This window comes from Camelina sativa, chromosome 17 (genome assembly GCF_030686135.1).
Source record: "Camelina sativa cultivar CO46 ecotype springtype chromosome 17, ASM3068613v1".
In the NCBI taxonomy this organism is placed as follows: Eukaryota; Viridiplantae; Streptophyta; class Magnoliopsida; order Brassicales; family Brassicaceae; genus Camelina; species Camelina sativa.
The window spans coordinates 22,572,210-22,593,008 of NC_141896.1; the positions used below are offsets into that span (position 1 = coordinate 22,572,210).

The 20,799-nt window shown below is 40.0% G+C and overlaps 3 protein-coding genes across 5 annotated transcripts; 1 reads left to right on the top strand and 2 right to left on the bottom strand.

Annotated features, from left to right (window-relative positions):
• Positions 1-924: 924 nt before the first annotated feature.
• Positions 925-5,246, top strand: LOC147924201 (extra-large guanine nucleotide-binding protein 3-like). 2 transcript variants are annotated; one of them, XM_087494484.1, is made up of 9 exons: positions 925-1,278; positions 1,767-2,839; positions 2,936-3,073; positions 3,177-3,281; positions 3,374-3,553; positions 3,633-3,807; positions 3,899-4,155; positions 4,244-4,416; positions 4,503-5,246. In XM_087494484.1, exons 2-9 carry the CDS (start codon positions 1,898-1,900, stop codon positions 5,107-5,109), a joined length of 2,577 nt encoding a protein of 858 aa, XP_087350610.1. In that variant the 5' UTR covers positions 925-1,278; positions 1,767-1,897; the 3' UTR covers positions 5,110-5,246. The 2 variants fall into 2 exon arrangements, with proteins under 2 accessions (XP_087350610.1, XP_087350611.1); XM_087494485.1 differs by having other exon boundaries at positions 1,011-1,506.
• A 933-nt stretch (positions 5,247-6,179) lies between these two features.
• Positions 6,180-7,658, bottom strand: LOC147924202 (uncharacterized). Its single transcript, XM_087494488.1, has 3 exons — positions 7,167-7,658; positions 6,690-6,869; positions 6,180-6,594 (listed from the first exon to the last, which is right to left on the bottom strand). Exons 1-3 carry the CDS (start codon positions 7,230-7,232, stop codon positions 6,364-6,366), a joined length of 477 nt encoding a protein of 158 aa, XP_087350614.1. The 5' UTR covers positions 7,233-7,658; the 3' UTR covers positions 6,180-6,363.
• A 2,466-nt stretch (positions 7,659-10,124) lies between these two features.
• On the bottom strand, positions 10,125-12,196 carry LOC147924203 (GDSL esterase/lipase At1g31550-like). 2 transcript variants are annotated; one of them, XM_087494487.1, is made up of 5 exons: positions 11,777-12,196; positions 11,260-11,472; positions 11,036-11,099; positions 10,639-10,912; positions 10,125-10,542 (listed from the first exon to the last, which is right to left on the bottom strand). In XM_087494487.1, the coding sequence occupies exons 2-5, from the start codon at positions 11,274-11,276 to the stop codon at positions 10,262-10,264; spliced, it is 636 nt and encodes a 211-aa protein (XP_087350613.1). In that variant the 5' UTR covers positions 11,277-11,472; positions 11,777-12,196; the 3' UTR covers positions 10,125-10,261. The 2 variants fall into 2 exon arrangements, with proteins under 2 accessions (XP_087350613.1, XP_087350612.1); XM_087494486.1 differs by having other exon boundaries at positions 11,036-11,184.
• Between the last annotated feature and the right edge of the window lie 8,603 nt (positions 12,197-20,799).

The window sequence follows — 20,799 nt, forward strand, 5'->3', positions numbered from 1 at the left end:
TAAAACAAAACTCTTATCTATCAAAATAGTTTAGAATCTATAATAATCTCACAATTTAAACAAAAAAAAACATAATCCATTCAAAAATTTGTAAAATTGACAAAATGTAAGTTTATAATTACTTTGGAAGCAAATTAAATTTCATAAGTTTAGACTTTAGAGGCTAATTATAATATTTATTTGAAACAAAAACAATATTTTAAAAAATATTTAATTACAGTACTTTTTATCATTTTAGTCAACATACCGCCTAGAATCCGTACAGGCGTCCGCGTAGACCGCATAATATCCGCCTAAATGCTATTAGGCGTCCGAATTATTTAAAACCGCATAAATTACCGCATAGCTAAAATTCGAGACGCTCAATCACCGCATAGCGTATAACCGCCGCCTAGGCACCCGCGTAGGCCGCATTTTAGAACACTGGTTAGCATATACAGTCCCTTCTTGTAATTAAATTCTCAACGGTTTTCAACTTTTCATACACAAGTGGACAACTAATTCTATAAACTGTAAGTTAATTACAAAGATAAAAATCATTTAAACGTTGACAATTAAAAAAATTTAAAAAGATGCAAAAAAATATTACTCCCTCCGTTTCAAAATATAAGATGTTTTGGAGAAGTTTGTTGTTTCATAATATAGGATGTTTTCAGATTTCAATGCAACTTTTAGATTAGTTTAGTATTTTATATTATGCAGTATTGTTTCTGATTGGTTGAACTTTTAAAAGTAAAGACTTCTTAATCTGCGTGCTTTGCTTAAAACATCTTATATTTTGAAACGGAGGAAGTATTAAGCTGTGAGTGTTTGTACATTTGTAGTGTAGAGACACGCGCGTAAATGCGCGTGGGGGTAAACGTTAACTAGTGTGTGTGTTTGGAACCAAATAATTAGATTGGTCGTGAGCACTCGCTAGAAAATAAGAAGTGAAAGACACGCGCATCAGAGAAACCCGTCTCCATCGTCACGAACTATGTAAGGGAGAGAGACTCGTGGGTCCTTTTATCGATTTCATTTCTCTATAGATTTCACCGTCTCTCTCTCTCTGTTCTCTCTGCCGTCTCCTTTCTCCCTGTTTTTTTTTTATTTTTTTCTTTTTTCTCAGAGAGAACAAAAACAAATATCACAGCAACCAAAACAGATTCGTTCCTCCTATTACTTCTTCTTCTTCTTCTTCTTCCGAGTTCTCGTCTTCTCAGATTCAGCTTCGCTTTTTTTTTTTTTTTTTTTTGTTTATTTATTTCCACACTTTTTTTTCTCTCTGGCAAAAAAAAGGTAAGATTTTTTCATCTTCTTTCACACAAAAGATTAATTTTGTTCTATTTAGCTTTAATTGGTGGCTTTGTGTCTTTCCTTGAGACAGCTAGCTAGCTTAACTTTGGTTTCATTCTTTCTCAAAAAGTTGTAATTTTTTTCCTCTTACTTAAATTTTGCTTAATCTATAAACAACAAAACTCATGATCTGAAAATTTGTTTGCATGTATCCTCAGCAATTTCGATTTGGTAAGTGGTCTAGTGGGTTTGGTTAGATGTTGAATTATATTTTTCCATGGACCAATTGATTTGACCAATGAATTTGTCAAAATGGTATTTAAAAGTATTTTTTCCTTTTTAGGTTTCAATGAAACGTCCATATTTGCCGGCTCTTTGACTTTGATTTTTATAGAATGTATGACAAATCCAATTTGATTTCATTTAATTACATATCCTGTCCTAATCTACTCTTCTCGTTTTTATTGTCTTTGTGTCTGATGATGAACCAGGAACCTTTGTTTTGTTTTCGAAATCAGAGGCTTTGATTTTGACATGGTGGTGATGTGATTTGAGAGATTTCAGGGTGTCATCTTGTAAATTTCCCAATTTGGTGGTTACTCGTTTGATTCTTTGTAAAAACATGGAGAAGAAAGAAGAAGGTGAAAGCTGGAAAGAGATGGTGAGAAAGATGCTTCCACCTGGAGCTCCTTTACCTGAGAACCCATCTGAGTTTGATTACTCCATAGCTTTAGAGTACACTGGTCCTACTCCTGTCCACGATATCCCTAGAGTAGCACCTCTTGAGGTTACTTCTCGTGTGAACAATCCCATCCCTTTACCTGTTTCTCGTATAGCCGGAGGAGTCACAAGCTCTTCAGGTCAGAGCCCTAGAGGTTCACCAGCTAGCTCTGAGTCTGTGGTCTCTGTGTTGCATAATAACCCTGAGTCATCATCTGGCTCAGCTTCTGTATCACCAGTTTCTGGTCATCATAGGCAGAATGGGAATCAGATTCGGAGACCTGTTGTGAAGTTCAAACCTGTCGATGATCATGATCAGGTAGAAGGTAGAGACGCTGCTGCAGAGGAGGAGAACAATGTGGAGACAGAGAGGGAGAGGGAGAGGAAGGTACATGAGTTTACGAATAGGAGTAAGAAGAAGAATAAGAAGAAGAAGAAGAGAGAGTGTTATAGATGTGGGAAAGCAAAATGGGAAAATAAAGAAACTTGTATTGTGTGTGATGAAAAGTACTGTGGGAACTGTGTTCTTAGAGCGATGGGTTCGATGCCTGAAGGAAGGAAGTGTGTGAGTTGCATCGGTCTAGCGATTGATGAATCGAAACGGTCTAAGTTAGGGAAGCATTCGAGGGTATTGTCACGGTTGCTTAGTCCGTTGGAAGTTAAACAGATAATGAAAGCGGAGAAGGAGTGTACTGCTAATCAGTTGAGACCAGAGCAGCTGATTGTGAATGGGTATCCGTTAAAGCCTGAGGAAATGGCTGAGTTGCTTAATTGTCCTTTACCACCTCAGAAGTTGAAACCTGGTAGATATTGGTATGATAAAGAATCTGGTCTATGGGGCAAGGTAATACATATATGCATAATGATGGTTTTGGTACTTGTTTTGGGGTTGGAGTCGCTTTGTTTTGGTGTTTATTGGCTATAATGTTGTTGTGAACAGGAAGGAGAGAAACCTGATAGAGTAATAAGCTCGAATTTGAACTTCACGGGGAAGCTGTGTCCGGATGCTAGCAATGGGAACACTGAAGTTTATATTAACGGTCGGGAGATCACAAAGCTTGAGTTAAGGATTTTAAAGGTAACTTTTGATATTTTTCTTGTTTGTAAGTGTCACATGTCCAAAAACAATTGAAGATAAAACCTTGTGTGTGTGTGTGTGTGTGTGTGTGTATATGTTTCAGCTAGCAAATGTACAGTGTCCACGAGATACTCATTTTTGGGTATACGATGATGGGCGTTATGAGGAAGAAGGGCAGAATAATATCCGAGGAAACATTTGGGAGAAGGTAATATAATTAACTCTTCATCAGATCCTTATAAAAGTGTGGCTATTTTGAAAGAAGTATTCATGAATTTTTTTTGTGTTTGGCTTAATCAGGCATCTACGAGGTTTATGTGTGCACTGTTTTCTTTACCTGTTCCTCAAGGACAACCTCGCGGAACGGTACAACCACCGAGCAATTATGTTCCTGTTCCGAATTATATAGAGCATAATAAGATTCAGAAGCTTCTACTTCTTGGTATTGAAGGGTCTGGAACTAGCACTATCTTCAAACAGGTATTGTGGAAAACACTAAAGAGATAACCATCTGCGGAATCAATGGTTGCTTATGGATATTTCTTGTTGATTGAATCAGGCCAAGTTTTTGTACGGGAACAAGTTTTCAGTGGAAGAGCTCCAAGATATTAAGCTGATGGTACAGAGCAATATGTATAGATATCTCAGTATCCTACTTGATGGAAGAGAACGATTTGAAGAGGAAGCTTTATCTCATACTAGAGGTTTAAGCGCGGTTGAAGGAGATTCAGGAGGTACCATTTTTTTGCGTTAGATAACGATGAAATTTGATTTTTTGTTGATGTGTTGTTTCTTGATTTTCTTGAAATGTTTTTGTTCTTGCAGGCGAGGAAGCAAATGAAGATGGAACTATCACTACACCACAATGTGTATATACCTTGAACCCGAGGTTGAAGCATTTTTCGGATTGGCTTCTAGATATTATAGCAACTGGTGATCTTGATGCGTTTTTCCCAGCCGCAACACGTGAATACGCTCCCTTGGTTGAAGAAGTTTGGAAAGATCCAGCGATACAAGCAACATATAGACGAAAAGATGAGCTTCATTTCCTTCCTGATGTTGCGGAGTACTTCTTAAGCCGGGTATGGGATGGAACATGGAACTGTGGGTTTGTGTTTTGGTGTTAAGCTTTCCATATTGGTTCAAATGTTAACAAGGCTTCGTTTTCAGGCCATGGAAGTATCGAGCAACGAATATGAGCCTTCGGAGCGAGATATTGTATACGCGGAAGGTGTTACACAAGGAAATGGTTTAGCTTTCATGGAGTTTTCTCTCAATGAACATAGTCCAATGTCTGAATCTTATCAAGAAAACCAAGACGCATCTACATCTCCGCAGCCAAAGTATCTACATGGCTCTGACCTTCAATTTTCACAATCTTGAAACGTAAATTTTGGTACTTACTATCACCAATCCTTTCTGTTTTCAGGTACCAGCTTATCCGCGTAAACGCAAAGGGGATGAACGATAGCTGCAAATGGGTAGAAATGTTTGAAGATGTACGAGCAGTCGTCTTCTGCATCAGCTTAAGTGATTATGATCAGATAAGCATTGCACCTGAAAGCAGTGGAACAGTCCAGTTTCAGAACAAGATGATCCAAAGCAAAGAACTTTTCGAGTCAATGGTTAAGCATCCGTGTTTCAAAGACACACCTTTCATCTTGATCCTAAACAAGTACGATCAGTTCGAGGAAAAGCTGAACCGTGCGCCGTTGACATCTTGCGACTGGTTCAGCGATTTCTCTCCCGTGAGAACGAACAACAACGTGCAGTCACTTGCTTACCAAGCTTTCTTCTACGTAGCGATGAAGTTCAAGCTTCTTTACTCGTCTATCACGGGTCAGAAACTGTTTGTGTGGCAAGCTAGGGCTAGGGACCGTGGGAATGTGGATGAAGGGTTTAAGTATGTGAGAGAGGTTTTGAAATGGGATGAAGAGAAGGAAGAGAGTTACTTAAATGGTAATGGAGAAGATTCATTTTATAGTACGGATATGAGTTCTTCCCCATATAGACCGGAGGAAACTCTTGATTCATGATTTGTTGTGTTATTTTAAACATTAAGTAGAGAGATGATGTGGGAAGAGGAAGAATAAAATTATTTGTAATCTTTGTGTTAAATTCGGTTATTGGTTCGTAGAATTTTTTTTGTTTGAATGAAATAAGGTTTTGTAAATATTAATGAAATCGGCAAACCAAATTGTTACTTTTGAGATTTTTTTCACACATAGTATATGTGAAGATTTAAGAAAGAAGTAATAAAAAGCTAGTATAGTGATTAGTAATTTGTCTAGAGAATAAAACATATCTAATCTTGTAGGATGATCAGTGAATTGTTGTGATCCTTTTGGACAAAGAATAATATGATATTTTATACAACTTTAAAAACTAGCAAAGAGTAGGAGAAGTTTGGTGAACTGTACAAACACTATCATGTGAGTAATGAGAGTAACTTCAATGCAAAGCAAACTTTTTTCAATTTCCATCTTATCTTCTTTTCTTCTTTCTATTTATTGTCATCATTTCAACTCTCTCAAACCCATATTTTGCCAATTCTTAGTCTAGAAAGAAAAGAGTAGTAATGGGTCACTTGAAGCTCTCATCTTCTACAACAACTCTTCTTCCTGTTCTCTTGATCCTTTACCTTGTTTTGGTTTCTGCAGATTCTACGAGAACTCGAGCTGATAATGCAATGGACCGTGAAGCCACCGAGGGAAATCAGGCCGTTGGATTGCATAGAAGAGCGAGGATTAATCACGGGAGCAACCGTGGGCCACGGAAACATCTAGTGAATCCCACAGTGGCAGATGTTTACACACAGGGTTCCTGAATCCTCAGTTTGAGTTGAAGAATCCATTATACAAGATCAGTTGTTGCAAGCAGTATAAGAAGGAATAAAAAATTCTATGTATTTTCTTCATGTTGAAGTAAAAACAACCAAAGCGGATATACAAACTACAAAGTTGGTTTGAGTTTAATAAGTACTTTTCTCTTTTACCATATAAAGGCTGATTTAGTGTAATTTACTTGAGGAGAACTCCATGTATAATCCACAAGTGCAAAAGTTAAAAGTCTGAAGGGCAAATCAATCCTGATATAGAGCATAAGCTTATTGAACCTTTAACTATATATTATATATAACATACACTATGATTTGGTTTTGTATTGTCACACACATAAATAAAATCGTAAAGAACGATACAATAGAGATTCAAGAGGGGGTTTGAGGAACAAGTTTGTATCGGTGTGATAATAATATATTATGAACTATTTGAGTTTAAGGAACTTTCTATTCATCCATTCTTAGATGTTACCGGCGGCATGGCATTGCATTCTTCTAACAGATTTAGCAAGTTGTGTTCAGGGGCACTGAGTGATGGCAAGATGGAACGGTTTTGCTGAGGCGGGCGAGGCGGTTTTGGTGCGGATCCATCAGATTCAGAAGCAGCCTCATCTTTCACAATCTGCAAATCACCTTTTCTCATCATAGACGCGGATACTCTCTCCTTCCAGATTCTCCCATCCTGTTTTTACGAAAATATATACAAAACCAAAACTTTAAGATGCTTTTTACACATATCAACAACAAAAAGAAAACATTTTTGCATAGAAATGTTACATTTAGAATGGATGGTTCAGGCAATGGACACTGAATGGGTAGATCGTTATCCAAAGGCTCTACCGGATGTTCAACAGGTTTAAACTCTGTAGCTACTTCAATCCCATGAGTAGCAGTTGTTGCAGTTGTGGTAGTTGCTGCAACAACTTCAGAATTTGGAGCTAATACTTCCTTATCATCCTGATCAAAAGAGAGAATGAGACATCTTCAATAACTCAGATTAACCAACACCAAAACCCAATTGAAAAAGGCCCAAGCTTTTAAGGCATAATCATTATAATCAGTAACACAAAAAATGCATCCTTTGGTTGAATCTTGAAACTGAAACTAAACAATTTCAAGAAAATCAAGAAGACTACCTGTAGAAACTAATCTGGGTATATCAAATCCTATCTAAAGAAAAGATTTTTAAACCAAGATCCATAGATTGAACTTTCATGAGAAACAAACCCAGAAGTTGTAAAAGAGAGAGCTTACGATTGCACTTTGTGTTCGTCGATGACTGCTTCTACCAACAGAGAATCTTGAAAATATACCAACCATGGCTTGATTGAAAATCTGAAATCTTCTTAGGACTTGTAAAGATTTAAAAAACTCCCTTGATCTTGATTCTTGACTTGGTATGAATGAGCCCAAGAGGTTTTATATATAAAGAAGATGAAGAAGGAACAACTTATAAGAAGAAGGTTGCTTTATATCTCCACAAGAACTTGGTGAATGAATGGTTGATAAATGCTTTTTAATTTTTATTTGTGTTTGTTTGTTTAAAGCTTTGCTTTTTTTTTTTGATTTGCTTAGCTTAAGCAGATTATTCTTACTTATGCCTTCACTCTGTTTTTGTTTACCTTTTGTTTGTTGTCCTCCTTTAATTTCAGCTTTTCTTGGATTTGGAAAATCTAATAATCATTATTCTAATGAATGTATATTTTGTTGTGTTTAATTGAAGAATTAAGAAATCATAACTGTAATAGATTAGTGTCTAGTGGGGTTATAATATATACTGTATGTTGAGTAAAGATAATTTTTATTATTTATGTCACTGTCTAATTCAAACTGATTGAAATAAAGAAAATTAATTTTTGGAGTATAAAGGGAATAAAGGATTTATATGGATATCAAACACTCAATATCTATATTAACATTTTTGAATTATATTTTGGTTTATACCCTTTACCTTTAAGTTTTACTTATTTTTTTTTTTTTGTAACATTAACCCATAAAACAATTCCATAAATAATATTACAGAGAAACTCAAATACTAAACTTTCTTAAATTGACCAACATTTGTTACATTTATTGCCATAAAATTTTAACAACATCTATACATTCCGATTTTTCCAAAAACAACTCTACCCATTAAAGTTTTAACCCATTAAATCTCCAAAATTATTTTTATGGATGCAAGAATCTCTCAAATTTAAATGATATACAACAGATTTTCCATAACAAAAGTTTACAATATCCATAATTATATTAATATTAATAAATTTTCTGAACCGAAAATCTAATTATAAAATATCACATTAAATCTGTTGAAACCCCCATATAATTTGGTTTATTTTATATTTTTTGAGGAATTACCAAAAAAATTAAAATTCTATTAATTATCAGAAACTATATATATTGACATGGAAAAATTATAAACTATAAAAATATGCTAATTTGGTAAAACAATTAACATAATTAAACTTGATAAAAAAACTTATTTTGATTATTTTTTTTACGCAAAAACTTATTTTGATTTTGGTGAGACGGGTTGGCATTAATCTCATATAGGGAGTTAAGTGTAATTTTTTTTTTTAAAAACACTTTTAGATGTATACTAGGAGATAAATGTATTACTAGAATATACATATACCACACGAGTTAAAACCTTGAAAACACTACAAAAATCATATACTTTGAATACTTATATCAAATATCTGTAAAATTTTATATCTTTTAAATTAATAAAACAATAATAAAATAACAAATAAATACAATATAAATTTTAAATTTTAAAATTAAAAATATTGTCCCGTGGTGTACCACGGGTTAATTCCTAGTCTAACTGTAAAATTGATTACTCTACTTTACAATTCAATTAGTCTGTGTTGTTTGCTAAAAAATGGATATTATTATGTATTCAAGAAACTAAATTTGATCTTATGTAAAGTTACAAGCTGTAATTAATACATTCATAAACATTTTCATATTAAAACAGTTTACACTTTAAAATTTTTGCATATCATTTCAAACTCCATGTAAAGTGTAGACTAGGTTCTAAAAACGTTTTCTATTTAGTCCACTCCAATCCAAAATCTATCAATTATAAACTTCAGAATTGGACAGATTTTTCTTGTTTTTTTTCTTCTACTGTCTATATTTTTAGATTAAATATTTTTTTAATAAATTTTAGACGACAATAACCTGATTTTAATTTTACTTCAAAATTAACATGTCTGTGAATGAAGCCTATATTGTCTTAAATAATTTGGCATCAATTATTTTTTCAAGGTTAATATATATGGTCTGTGGAGGAAGTCCCAGAACGCAAAATCTCCTTCTAGGACTCACGATGCAATTACTTTCATCCCAGAGTAATCTACTGTATGTTTATGAAACACATTGGATTAGTGTTTAATACAGCATATATGTTCTTGGTAACTAGTCGTTGCCAATACAACTCCCAACCACCAAATTTCAGGAGCTAAATATGTACTGCTTACTATAATATAAATTTTGCTATAGAATGTTAACATATTTTATTATATCATTTTCATGCCTACCTAATGGGTGTGACATTACCTAGTAATAAAATACAATATCTAAACCAAGGTCTTTAAACAATATCTGGTTTTATCATTATATAAATCTCTCTTGTCTCCAAAAGATTTAATAAGCTTGTATACGCTAATTATCAAAGAATAGTGTGTCTAGCTAATGACTCCTTTGTTCTTAATTTTTGAGCCTAGGCACATACAGTCCCTTGAGTAATCCATCGGCTATTCATTTGTACGCAACCTGAATCATATGAATGTTGTCCCAATTAGCATGCTTTGAAGGATCAATAGTTCAATACAATTTTCGCTCCTACACCCCCACATTTTCTACTTAAGGTGAAGCTATGTGGTCCTCCTAAACCATATAATGCGAAAATATCACATGATCTCCGGGCTGACCTGACGCATGACAAATCCAAAGGAGAAATTGGGTACGTTCATTTGAGTATTATTACATCAGCTATCCATATGATTGCCGTTTCAATTCACATACTTTGAAGGTTATTTTATCTTTAATTTGTTTGCCCAAAAAAAATTGTATCTTTCATTTTAACTACCATGTATCATATGTTTAAAACATTTTTTCAAAAAATTAATATCTCTTACCAGCTCAAATATAGAATATCATATATAAGCATATAGTATCTTTTAGTCTTTTAGTTAACATCGACAGTTCGATCATTCAACTTCAACCACTTTATCCCAACAACAATACAATATAATACGATACATAATCCAATACAAGAGAACGCACTGTATATTTTCTTATGGTTATCTCTCATGTTATTTAATGTTTCAGACAAGCTTATATCAGCTGCTCAGCAGAGAAGTTTGTTTGTCTAATGAATTCTTGTTCTTAATCTTTGAGCTGAGGCATGACCAATTGAAAGGAGGAGTCGCATATGGTCCTTTGAGTAGTCCATCAGCCATTGATTTGTATGCAGCCTCAGTCATATGAATGCCATCCCAGGCCACATATTTTGAAGGATCATTGCAAGATTCCACTTCTACACTCCCACATTTTGTATTAAAGTTGAAGTTGTATGGTCCTCCTACACCGCAACAAGCGTACAAGGGTTCCTTTGTGAATCCTGAAAATATCATTAATTTGGGAACTTGGTTACTTAAAACCTAATCAATCAATTGGTTGTGAAGATGCATGCAGTGGAGGTATCGAGAAGGCTAACCGTATTTCGATGGTTCTTGGTTAAGGCGCAACAAAGTATTGTAATAGTCAGCAAATATGATGTTGACATGAGGGTTGAGCTTCCTAAGTCTCTTGAGTTCTGCTTGAAGCTGCTCGTCGTGGTATTCTGAAAACTTGTTCAGCCATTTCAGACATCCTAAAGAATCGTATTCTGCCAAGTTTGATGTTTGATATAATGTCAAATATGCTACCGAGCATCCCTTAGGGAACTCTCCGGGCACCAGAAATGTTCTTCCCCCCATACCAATCAACTCCTGGATTCAACAAAGTCCCAAGGCAACCAACACATTATAGTTTTTTTGAGAAACTAATCAGTTTATTTTAGTCGTTATTGCGACTAGAAGATCAAGAATCCTATATATTAAAAAAACTGTTACCGTAATGGCAGAAGAAATAGTACTAATCACCAACGGAACTAGCTCTTTGACCTCGTGAAAGGGTCTGCGTTTGAAGAATAGCAAATTATAATCATTTGCTCCAATATCTCCCATGAGAATCAAAGCATTTCCAATCATATCTCTACAATCTAAGAACAAATACAAGTAAGCTCAAAACTACTCAGTATATATACAATTACTCCCCTAATGTTGATCTTCACTACCTGATGGCAAGCCACATAGATTTGGTAAACTCTCCTTGAAGATCTTAAGCTGAACTCCTAAACTGATGTTGTTACGACAATGGTATCCTCTCTCTGCGAGAAAAGAACATTCCAATGCCGTTGCTGAGGCTACGGCAAAATTAACTCCTTTCTCAAAGTTTCCATTTTTAGATCCGAAGTAAGGAGGCACATAAGGAAGCCCCAAAAATTCAGCTGTAAAGAAAAAATTGTAGCATCACTTAAGGTTTCACACTATTAACTTGCAGTTCAAGAAAAAAAAACAAAATAATATTTTACATAAGATTTAAGTGAACTGAACCCAAAAATATATTAAAAAAAACTAAACTCGAAAAAAGCTGCGCCAAAACTAGAAAACAGAGAAAAATTTCACATGAGACAAAACAGATTAGGAAGAAGAAAGATCCCAAATTAGTCAATTAGTAAGTCATCTCTTTTGATTCTTTCTCAGAGTAGTTAAAATACAGACTCAACGTATCAATTATATGAAGAGAAGTACCGATGAAGTCAATGATGAGGCGGCCATCAGAGAAACGACCGGTTGGTTGGTGAAAGAAAGTTTCACCGTAGGGTGGATAACCGCTCAAAGCAAGATTGTTAGGATCATCCGAGAGACCGAGCAAGTTTCCAGTGTCGCCAATCGAATCACCGAAACTGATGATCGACTCGAAATTGCGGCATTGCGATTCCGAGCCTACCATAGTGACAAAAAGAGTGGATAAAAAGATCAGGCTAATTATCCCCATTAACACATGTGAATCTACCGAAGCCATGCGAAGAGGTCCTAAGTGATTTTCAAAAACTAACAGAACCAAATTATATATAACTAATTGGCTGGTATGGACGACGGACCACAGAGTTATGAACTAATTGTGGCTGGCATGGACCGATGACTTATGGACCCATTTCTTGTTGCCTTATCAATAATTGGTGGGGCAAGACAATTTACTTTCTATGGCCTTAAAATAATTTGTAACTACTCTCTAGCAAATATCTTTTTTGAGTGTACATAGATCTGTTATAATAATTGTAGTTAATTTATCGTTGAGTATTATCTCGTGTACTTTATATATATAGTACATCATTAACCTAAAGTATTCAGACCATCGTTGTACAGATTATTTTGTCCCATTTCTATGCAGTGTTAGTCAGACCATTTTTAAGTTTCTTTACGAATTATTTGCATGATTGCATGCTTACCATCACTCAAGTGAAGAGATGTATAGTGCTGGTTTCAGTTTGCCTGCAAAAAACAATTGATGCTATTTAGAATTACTTGATAACAAGTTTTTCATTTATTATGTGACTTAACATTTACCATAAAAATTGATATCTATAGTCAAAGATTTTAAAATCGAACGAGAAAACTGATGCAAAATCGAACGAGAAAACTGATGCAGCTCAAGATTAATTTGTATCCTTTAAACAAAAGCAAAACTGAAGTTATTCTACCCAGTCATATATATTTGTTTGTTTGTCCAAAAAAAAAAAGAAAGATATTTGTTTATGTTTAAACTAATTAACACTTTATCAATTCCTTCTACAGTGGAAAAAGTAGAGAGTTAAAAAATTTGATTTAATAATTCTATTATAATAGTTTATTTTGTTAAAAAATTGCATACTTTTAAAAATAAAATAAATATACATGAATGAAGATGATTTTTTTAGCTTGACTCCCTTATTGGGCTTTAATCGAAATTAGTATTGTTGAATCTACATCGATAATTGTTTTTTACAGCCACCAAAATTTTATTATACATATGTAATTGAAAATTAAAAATAATTAGAAGACAAAGAAGGAAGAAAGAAATTGTAACACCCGCAAACCAAATTTTGGTATTTTGGTAGGGGTGTCGATCGACACCTCCTAGTGAGGCATCGATCGACACCAATTGTGGTCGGTTTGGTCGGTTCAATTTTAATTGTCCGGTTTGCGTGGTTGGTTTAGGGAATCCCTAAATCGAGTTTTAAAGGAAGAAAACGACCTAGGGTCGTGTGGTTTTGTCTTATTCGCCGTTTTTGAGAGAAAACACAAAGAGAGAGTGTTCTTGAGCTTTTGGGAAGAGATTGAGAGATTCCTTGCTGTTCTTGGGAGATCCAAGGCTGGGAAGGTGCTAGAAGCTTGCTAGGAGTGAGGGAATTCGTTCTTGTTGGTCAGAATCTTCCTGCAAAGAGGTGAGTGCATGACCATGGCTTATCTAAGCTAAGATCTCTAGATTCTATGTGTTTTGGTGCTTATGTGGTTGTTTCTTTGAGTTCTCTATGATATTTCGTTGCTGTCTGGGCTGGGTTTGGCTTCTGGGAGTGCAAGGAGCGGATTGGAGAAGATTGGAGGCGAGATTCGGAGTTTCTGATCGAGGGAAATCGCTGCTCGGCATCGGTGTCGGTCGACACCAGTTGGGGTGTCGGTCGACACCAACGCGAGGACGGCTCGGGACTTTGGCGAGTGTCGATCGATGCCATGTGGAGGTGTCGGTCGATACAAACTAGGGTTTTCGGGAGTGTCGGGCAGGGTGTCGGTCGACACCAGTTTGGTGTTGGTCGACACCAGATAGTCAGTGTCGATCGACACCATCTGGTGTCGGTCGACACCCCTTGTTCAGTTACGATGGATGTTGCATGCTATGTATATTGCCTGGTTTGTTTTATTGATTGTTGTTTGTGGCATGTAGAGATCTTATTGCTTGTGTGTATAGCCCAGTAGATGGGAGGATTGCCTCACTGAGTGTTTATCAAATACTCATGCATCTCAATTTGTGTTTGTGGTGCAGGTAAAGGCAAAATGTGATCGTGGAATCAAAGGCAATGAAGAGGAGGATGTTCTAGGGACTTGATTGTATGGTTATCTGGCATTGTTAGGTGGCTAGAATTGAGTCTTAGAGCATTGTTAGGATTGCTGGTTGTTTGATTTATGCTGTTTGGGATTAATGCTGGATATTACTTATTTGGTTATTGGATATTGTTTTATTGGATATCTATTGGTATGTTGTTCCGCTGTTGGATTGTGAATGTGGTTAGGTGGCTAGTGGGTATGGGACCACTAGTTGTAGTTATTTATTATACTATTATTTATTATTTATTTATTAAAAAAAAAAAAAAAGGGTCGGTTGTTTCATTTTGGTATCAGAGCCCTTACGGTTCTAGGTTTGGGTTCACTAGGTTTCTGTTGTAGATGTTTGGGATTGCATGTCTTGATTGATTATGTGAGTTAGTCAATTGTGTGTGGCATGAAGTCCTAGAACATCCTCTTCGAGCCGAGTGTGTGATTCCACGGTGAGTTTATGTTTCTGTGTTATAATAGGAATTGTTTGCTTAGCCTTCTGTTCATGGTAGTGCAGATGGTTAGAGAGGATGCTGTGACTGGTCGAGGTCGTGGACGCGGACGTGGTCGCGGACGTGGTCGTGGTAGGGGTAGAGCCCCAGTGGTTAGTGAGACCGAGGACCAGAGTGTGACAGCTGAGGGTGTTGGCGAGTCGCAGGATGTTCCGGGGGATTCCGTGAGTGTGGCAGGAAGGGGCGGTATTGATGCCCCAGTGGCCGGTGATGCTAGGGTCCCGGGTGTGGGGGTCCCAGCGGGTGGAGTCCCTGGTGTTGACGTTGCGGCTTTGCTAGCACAGGTGTTAGAGCGGTTACCACCAGTGGTACCGGCTCAGGCTCAGGTAGTGCCACCAGTGGTGGCGGAGGAGCGGCAGCCAGTGGCTGCGGATGCGGGGGTCCATGCTCGTTATCTCAGCATGTTGACAGAGATGGGTCGGTTGCGTACTGAGCAGTTTTCAGGAGGTGTAGATCCTACTGCTGCGGATGCGTGGAGGACGAGAGTGGAACGTAACTTCCATACTCTGAGATGTCCTGAGGAGTTTTGGGTGGACATAGGAGTCTACTTTTTGAGTGGTGATGCTGAGTTGTGGTGGAGATCTATGGCTGTTAGGAGGGTGCAGCGGGAGATGACTTGGGCTGACTTCGTTTTGGAGTTCAACCGCAAGTATTTTCCTAGAGAGGCATTGGATCGTTTGGAGGTGCAGTTCCTTCAGTTGTCTCAGGGGACACGGTCAGTGCGGGAGCTGGACTTGGAGTTCAGTCGACTTCTTTGTTATGGGGGTCGGGCTATGGAGCCTGAGGAGGCTCAGATCAGGAGGTTCTTGAGGGCTCTACGTGATGACTTGAGAGTTCACTGTAGAGGGAGGAGTTATGCTACGCGTGCAGAGCTGGTTGAGACTGCAGCGGAGATTGAGGAGGATATCCGAGCACAGTCAGTGTCGGCTACTCCAGTGGCTCAGTCTAGTAGGGCTCAGCAGCAGGGTGGTTCAAGCAGGGGCGGTAGGCCTGCACAGGGAACCAAGAGGAAGTGGGAGGCTACGCAGACACAGAGTGGTCCGAGTTGCTACAAGTGTGGGAGCAAGGATCATAAGATTGCTAGCTGTCCCAAGAGGAGTGCTCCGACGGTGGGGCCTCGAGTATGTTATCATTGCAGGGAGCCAGGGCACATCAGGCCCTTGTGTCCCAAGTTGCAGCCGGCAGCAGTGGCAGCGTTGCAGCAGGTGCAGCCTGGAGGTCAGCAGGTAGCACGGATTGAGCAGGCGCCACGGGTTTACACGACAGCAGAGACTGGTGGAACTAGTGCCGGAGCGATCACAGGGACCTTGTTGGTGGGCGGGTTTAAGTCCCACGTTATGTTTGATTCTGGAGCTTCGCATAGCTTCATTACTCCAGAGTGTGCAGAGTGTGCGGGGATCAGCGGGAACCCTGGAGAGCGTACAGGAGTTGTTAGAGTTGCGGGAGGCAAGTTCCTGAGAGTTATTAGACGAGCTAGAGGAATTGATATTCAGATCGCAGGAGAGTCTTGGCCAGCGGATTTGCTTATCAGTCCAGTGGCGCTGTATGATTTTATTCTCGGGATGGATTGGATGCATCGGCATATGGTGCATTTGGATTGCTGTCGGGGTAGAGTGGAGTTTGAGCGTCCAGGAGGGAAGTTGGTTTTTCAGGGTATTAGACCGACTTCGGGGAGTCTCGTGATTTCAGCCATTCAGGCTGGGAAGATGATCGAGAAGGGCCGTGAGGCTTATTTGGTTACTATATCTATGCCAGAGTCAGTGGGGAAGTCTACGGTTAGCGGTATTCCGGTAGTGGAGGAGTTTGAGGATGTGTTTCAGTCTTTGCAGGGATTACCACCATCTCGGTCGGATCCTTTTACCATTGAACTGGAACCGGGGACGACACCGTTATCCATGGCTCCAGCAGAGATGGCAGAGCTGAAGAAGCAGCTAGAGGATTTGTTGAGTAAGGGATTCATCCGTCCTAGTGTGTCACCGTGGGGAGCGCCGGTGTTGTTTGTCAAGAAAAAGGATGGGAGTTTCCGGTTGTGTATTGATTACAGGGGTTTGAACCGGGTCACGGTGAAGAACAAGTACCCTCTCCCGAGGATTGACGAGTTGTTGGATCAGTTGAGGGGTGCTACTTGGTTCTCCAAGGTGGATCTAGCATCGGGTTATCATCAGATACCGATAGATGAGGCAGATGTGAGGAAGACTGCTTTCAGGACGAGGTATGGGCACTATGAGTTTGTGGTGATGCCTTTTGGATTGACTAACGCGCCAGCAGCGTTTATGAGATTGATGAACAGTGTGTTTCAGGAGTTTCTAGATGTATCTGTCATCATTTTCATCGACGATATCCTGGTTTATTCTAAGAGTCCTGAGGAGCATGCAGTGCATTTGAGGGCAGTTATGGAGAAGCTTCGGGAGCAGAAGTTGTTTGCTAAGTGGAGCAAGTGCAGTTTTTGGCAGCGTGAGATGGGCTTTCTGGGTCACATTGTTTCTGCAGAGGGGGTTTCTGTAGATCCAGAGAAGATTCAGGCTATCAGGGATTGGCCTAGACCGCAGAATGCCACAGAGATCAGAAGTTTCCTTGGATTGGCAGGTTACTACAGGAGATTTGTGCAGGGGTTTGCAAGCAGAGCACGTCCTATGACTAAGTTGACAGGGAAGGATGTTCCTTTTGTCTGGTCAGAAGAGTGTGAGGAAGGCTTTGCAAGCCTGAAGGAGATGTTGACTACTGCGCCAGTGTTGGCTTTGCCTGAGCAGGGACAACCCTATGTGGTTTATACAGATGCATCCAGAGTTGGTTTAGGTTGTGTTCTGATGCAGCATGGGAAGGTGATTGCCTATGCTTCGCGGCAGTTGCGGGTGCATGAAGGCAACTATCCTACCCATGATTTGGAGATGGGTGCTGTAGTTTTTGCCCTGAAGATTTGGAGATCTTATCTTTATGGTGCAAAGGTACAGGTGTTCACAGATCATAAGAGCCTGAAGTATATATTCACTCAGCCTGAGTTGAATTTGAGACAGAGGCGGTGGATGGAGCTGGTGGCAGATTATGATTTGGAGATAGCCTATCATCCTGGTAAGGCTAACACGGTTGCAGATGCTCTGAGTCGGAAGAGGGTAGCTTCGGCTCAAGAGCAGGAGATGGAGTCTCTGGTAGGGGAGATCAGTGTTTTGAGATTGTGTGCTGTTTCACAGGAACCGTTGGGTTTGGAAGCAGTAGATAGAGCAGATCTTCTGAGTAGGGTGAGGTTGGCTCAGGAGAAGGATTTGGGGCTGGTGAATGCCTCTAAGGATGTGGATTCAGAGTATCAGGTCTCAGATAATGGTACTATCTTGGTGCACGGTCATGTGTGTGTGCCCAAGGATGAGGAGTTGAGACAGGAGATTCTGAGAGAGGCTCATGCGAGCAAGTTATCCATTCATCCAGGAGCGACTAAGATGTACCGTGATCTCAAGAGGTACTATCATTGGGTCGGGATGAAGAAGGATGTAGCTAGTTGGGTTTCGAGGTGTGATGTGTGTCAGCTAGTGAAGGCTGAGCATCAGGTTCCTGGCGGGTTACTGAAGAGTTTACCCATTCTGGAGTGGAAGTGGGATATGATTACTATGGATTTTGTGGTGGGATTGCCAGTGTCACGGACCTTTGATGCTATTTGGGTCATTGTGGACCGGTTGACTAAGTCAGCACATTTTCTGGCCATTAAGAAGACTGATGGAGCAGCGGTCTTGGCTAAGAAGTATGTGAGGGAGATAGTCAGTTTGCATGGGGTGCCAGCGAGCATTGTGTCTGATAGGGATTCCAAGTTCACTTCGGTGTTCTGGAAGGCGTTTCAGGCAGAGATGGGCACTAAGGTGCATATGAGTACAGCTTATCATCCCCAGACTGATGGACAGTCAGAGAGGACGATCCAGACGCTGGAGGATTTGCTGAGGATGTGTGTGTTGGATTGGGGTGGCCATTGGGCAGATCACCTGAACCTGGTAGAGTTTGCTTACAACAACAGCTATCAGGCGAGTATTAAGATGGCTCCTTATGAGGCTTTGTATGGGAGGCCATGTCGTACACCATTATGCTGGACTCAGGTGGGGGAGAGGAGCATGTTTGGTGCTAGTTTTGTTCAGGAGACCTCAGAGAAGATTCGGGTTCTCAAGCTGAACATGAAGGAGGCTCAGGATAGGCAGAGGAGTTATGCAGATAGGAGGAGGAGAGATCTTGAGTTTCAGGTGGGAGACAGAGTGTACCTCAAGATGGCCATGTTGCGGGGTCCGAACAGGTCATTGTCAGAGACTAAGTTGAGTCCGAGGTATATGGGTCCATTCAGGGTGATTGAGCGGGTTGGACCAGTGGCATATAGATTGGAGTTACCTGAGGTGATGCGTGCATTCCATAAGGTTTTCCATGTGTCTATGTTGCGGAAGTGTCTCCGTGAGGGAGAGGAGGTGTTGGCTAAGATTCCTGAGGATCTTCAGCCTAACATAACTTTGGAGGCGAGACCAGTGAGGGTTCTCGAGAGGAGGATCAAGGAACTTCGGAAGAAGAAGATTCCTTTGATGAGAGTCCTGTGGGACTGTGATGGTGTTGAGGAGCAGACTTGGGAGCCTGAGGCAAAGATGAAGGCAAGATTCAAGAAGTGGTATGAGAAGCAAGCCGCGACTTGAGCTTGTTTAGCCTGGTCCCATTTGTAATCCGTGGCTGGAGCGGGAATGGAGTATTCCAGCCCATCTCTCTTGTTACTCGGTCGCTTGGGGAGGTTGGTTGTGCGACTCAGTAACAAGATGAGGTGGTGTTCGGGGTACAAAGTTTCCGTGAGGCGGGGTTTTGGAAGAAAGTTTCCTGAAATAGTAGTTTCCAAAAGTGGAAAGTTTCCAAAAAATGGAAAGTGCTAAATATGGAGAGTTTTCCGGGAGTTGGAATTTGTCCATTTTAGCGGTGGAGAGCCTTGGAGGGGCTTGGGTGTGGCCTTAGTGGCGGACTTTTGAGTCAGTGAGCCCGTGTGGGGCGGTCTTTTTAGACATTTGTGTGGCCTTTGTGGCGGGTTTTTTAGCCAGAGTGTCTTTGTGATGGTCCTTCGGGACAGATGGTCCTTCGGGACAGACGGTCTTTCGGGACTGATGGTCCTTCGGGTCAGACGATCTTTCGGGACTGATGGTCCTTCGGGACAGATGGTCCTTCGGGACAGACGGTCTTTCGGGACTGATGGTCCTTCGGGACAGACGGTCTTTCGGGACTGATGGTCCTTCGGGACAGACGGTCCTTCGGGACTGATGGTCTTTCGGGACAGACGGTCCTTCGGGACAGATGGCCTTTGTGGCGTGAAGATGATACTTGTGTGGTCATGGGGTATCCCGGTGAGGGGATATGTGGTTGGTAGGACATTGAGATGCTTTACGCGAGCCACAGGAAGGAAACCTGGATAGGGATAGGGCTCAGACGTGTTCAGAATCGTTTGCTCGCGACTCTTGGAGGACTTAGGTTCTCCTAGTACTGCCATATTCAGAGACTTTGTGGCTCGGGAGTACGGGTGGTATATCGACTTCGGATGACAATCCGGGGGCGCGCAGTAGGGTGGCAACCCGAGAGACGAGTTTGGACTTTTCCTTATATATTTTGGCATGCAGACTTAGGTCTGATGAGGAGCCAATAAAAACTCAAGGTTTAGGCCTAGGAGTAAAGGAAAGTACAAAAAGTCAAGAGCAAATGAGCCTGGAACGTGAGTCTATCGCCTAGAGGTGACCTTCTGTAGATCGGTCGGAGGAGTGCAGGCCGTGGAGACGGTTGCACGGGAGTCCTTGACTGATGGTTGTTCGAGATTCGAGGACGAATCTAGATTGGTGGGGGAGAATTGTAACACCCGCAAACCAAATTTTGGTATTTTGGTAAGGGTGTCGATCGACACCTCCTAGTGAGGCATCGATCGACACCAATTGTGGTCGGTTTGGTCGGTTCAATTTTAATTGTCCGGTTTGCGTGGTTGGTTTAGGGAATCCCTAAATCGAGTTTTAAAGGAAGAAAATGACCTAGGGTCGTGTGGTTTTGTCTTATTCGCCGTTTTTGAGAGAAAACACAAAGAGAGAGTGTTCTTGAGTTTTTGGGAAGAGATTGAGAGATTCCTTGCTGTTCTTGGGAGATCCAAGGCTGGAAAGGTGCTAGAAGCTTGCTAGGAGTGAGGGAATTCGTTCTTGTTGGTCAGAATCT

Bases quoted from the DNA above. Each gene is read 5' to 3' on its own strand.
- LOC147924202 (XM_087494488.1), bottom strand. From the start codon at position 7,232: ATGGTTGGTATATTTTCAAGATTCTCTGTTGGTAGAAGCAGTCATCGA. The intron at 6,870-7,166 runs GTAAGCTCTCTC...TCTTTTGATCAG, and splicing joins GACGAACACAAAGTGCAATC to GATGATAAGGAAGTATTAGC. The intron at 6,595-6,689 runs GTAACATTTCTA...TCGTAAAAACAG, and splicing joins CTGAACCATCCATTCTAAAT to GATGGGAGAATCTGGAAGGA.
- LOC147924201 (XM_087494484.1), top strand. From the start codon at position 1,898: ATGGAGAAGAAAGAAGAAGGTGAAAGCTGGAAAGAGATGGTGAGAAAG. The intron at 3,282-3,373 runs GTAATATAATTA...TGGCTTAATCAG, and splicing joins GAGGAAACATTTGGGAGAAG to GCATCTACGAGGTTTATGTG. The intron at 4,156-4,243 runs GTATGGGATGGA...CTTCGTTTTCAG, and splicing joins CGGAGTACTTCTTAAGCCGG to GCCATGGAAGTATCGAGCAA.
- LOC147924203 (XM_087494486.1), bottom strand. From the start codon at position 12,050: ATGGCTTCGGTAGATTCACATGTGTTAATGGGGATAATTAGCCTGATC. The intron at 11,185-11,259 runs GTAGTGAAGATC...ATTTGTTCTTAG, and splicing joins TCTATGTGGCTTGCCATCAG to ATTGTAGAGATATGATTGGA. The intron at 10,913-11,035 runs GTAACAGTTTTT...TGTTGAATCCAG, and splicing joins CTATTTCTTCTGCCATTACG to GAGTTGATTGGTATGGGGGG.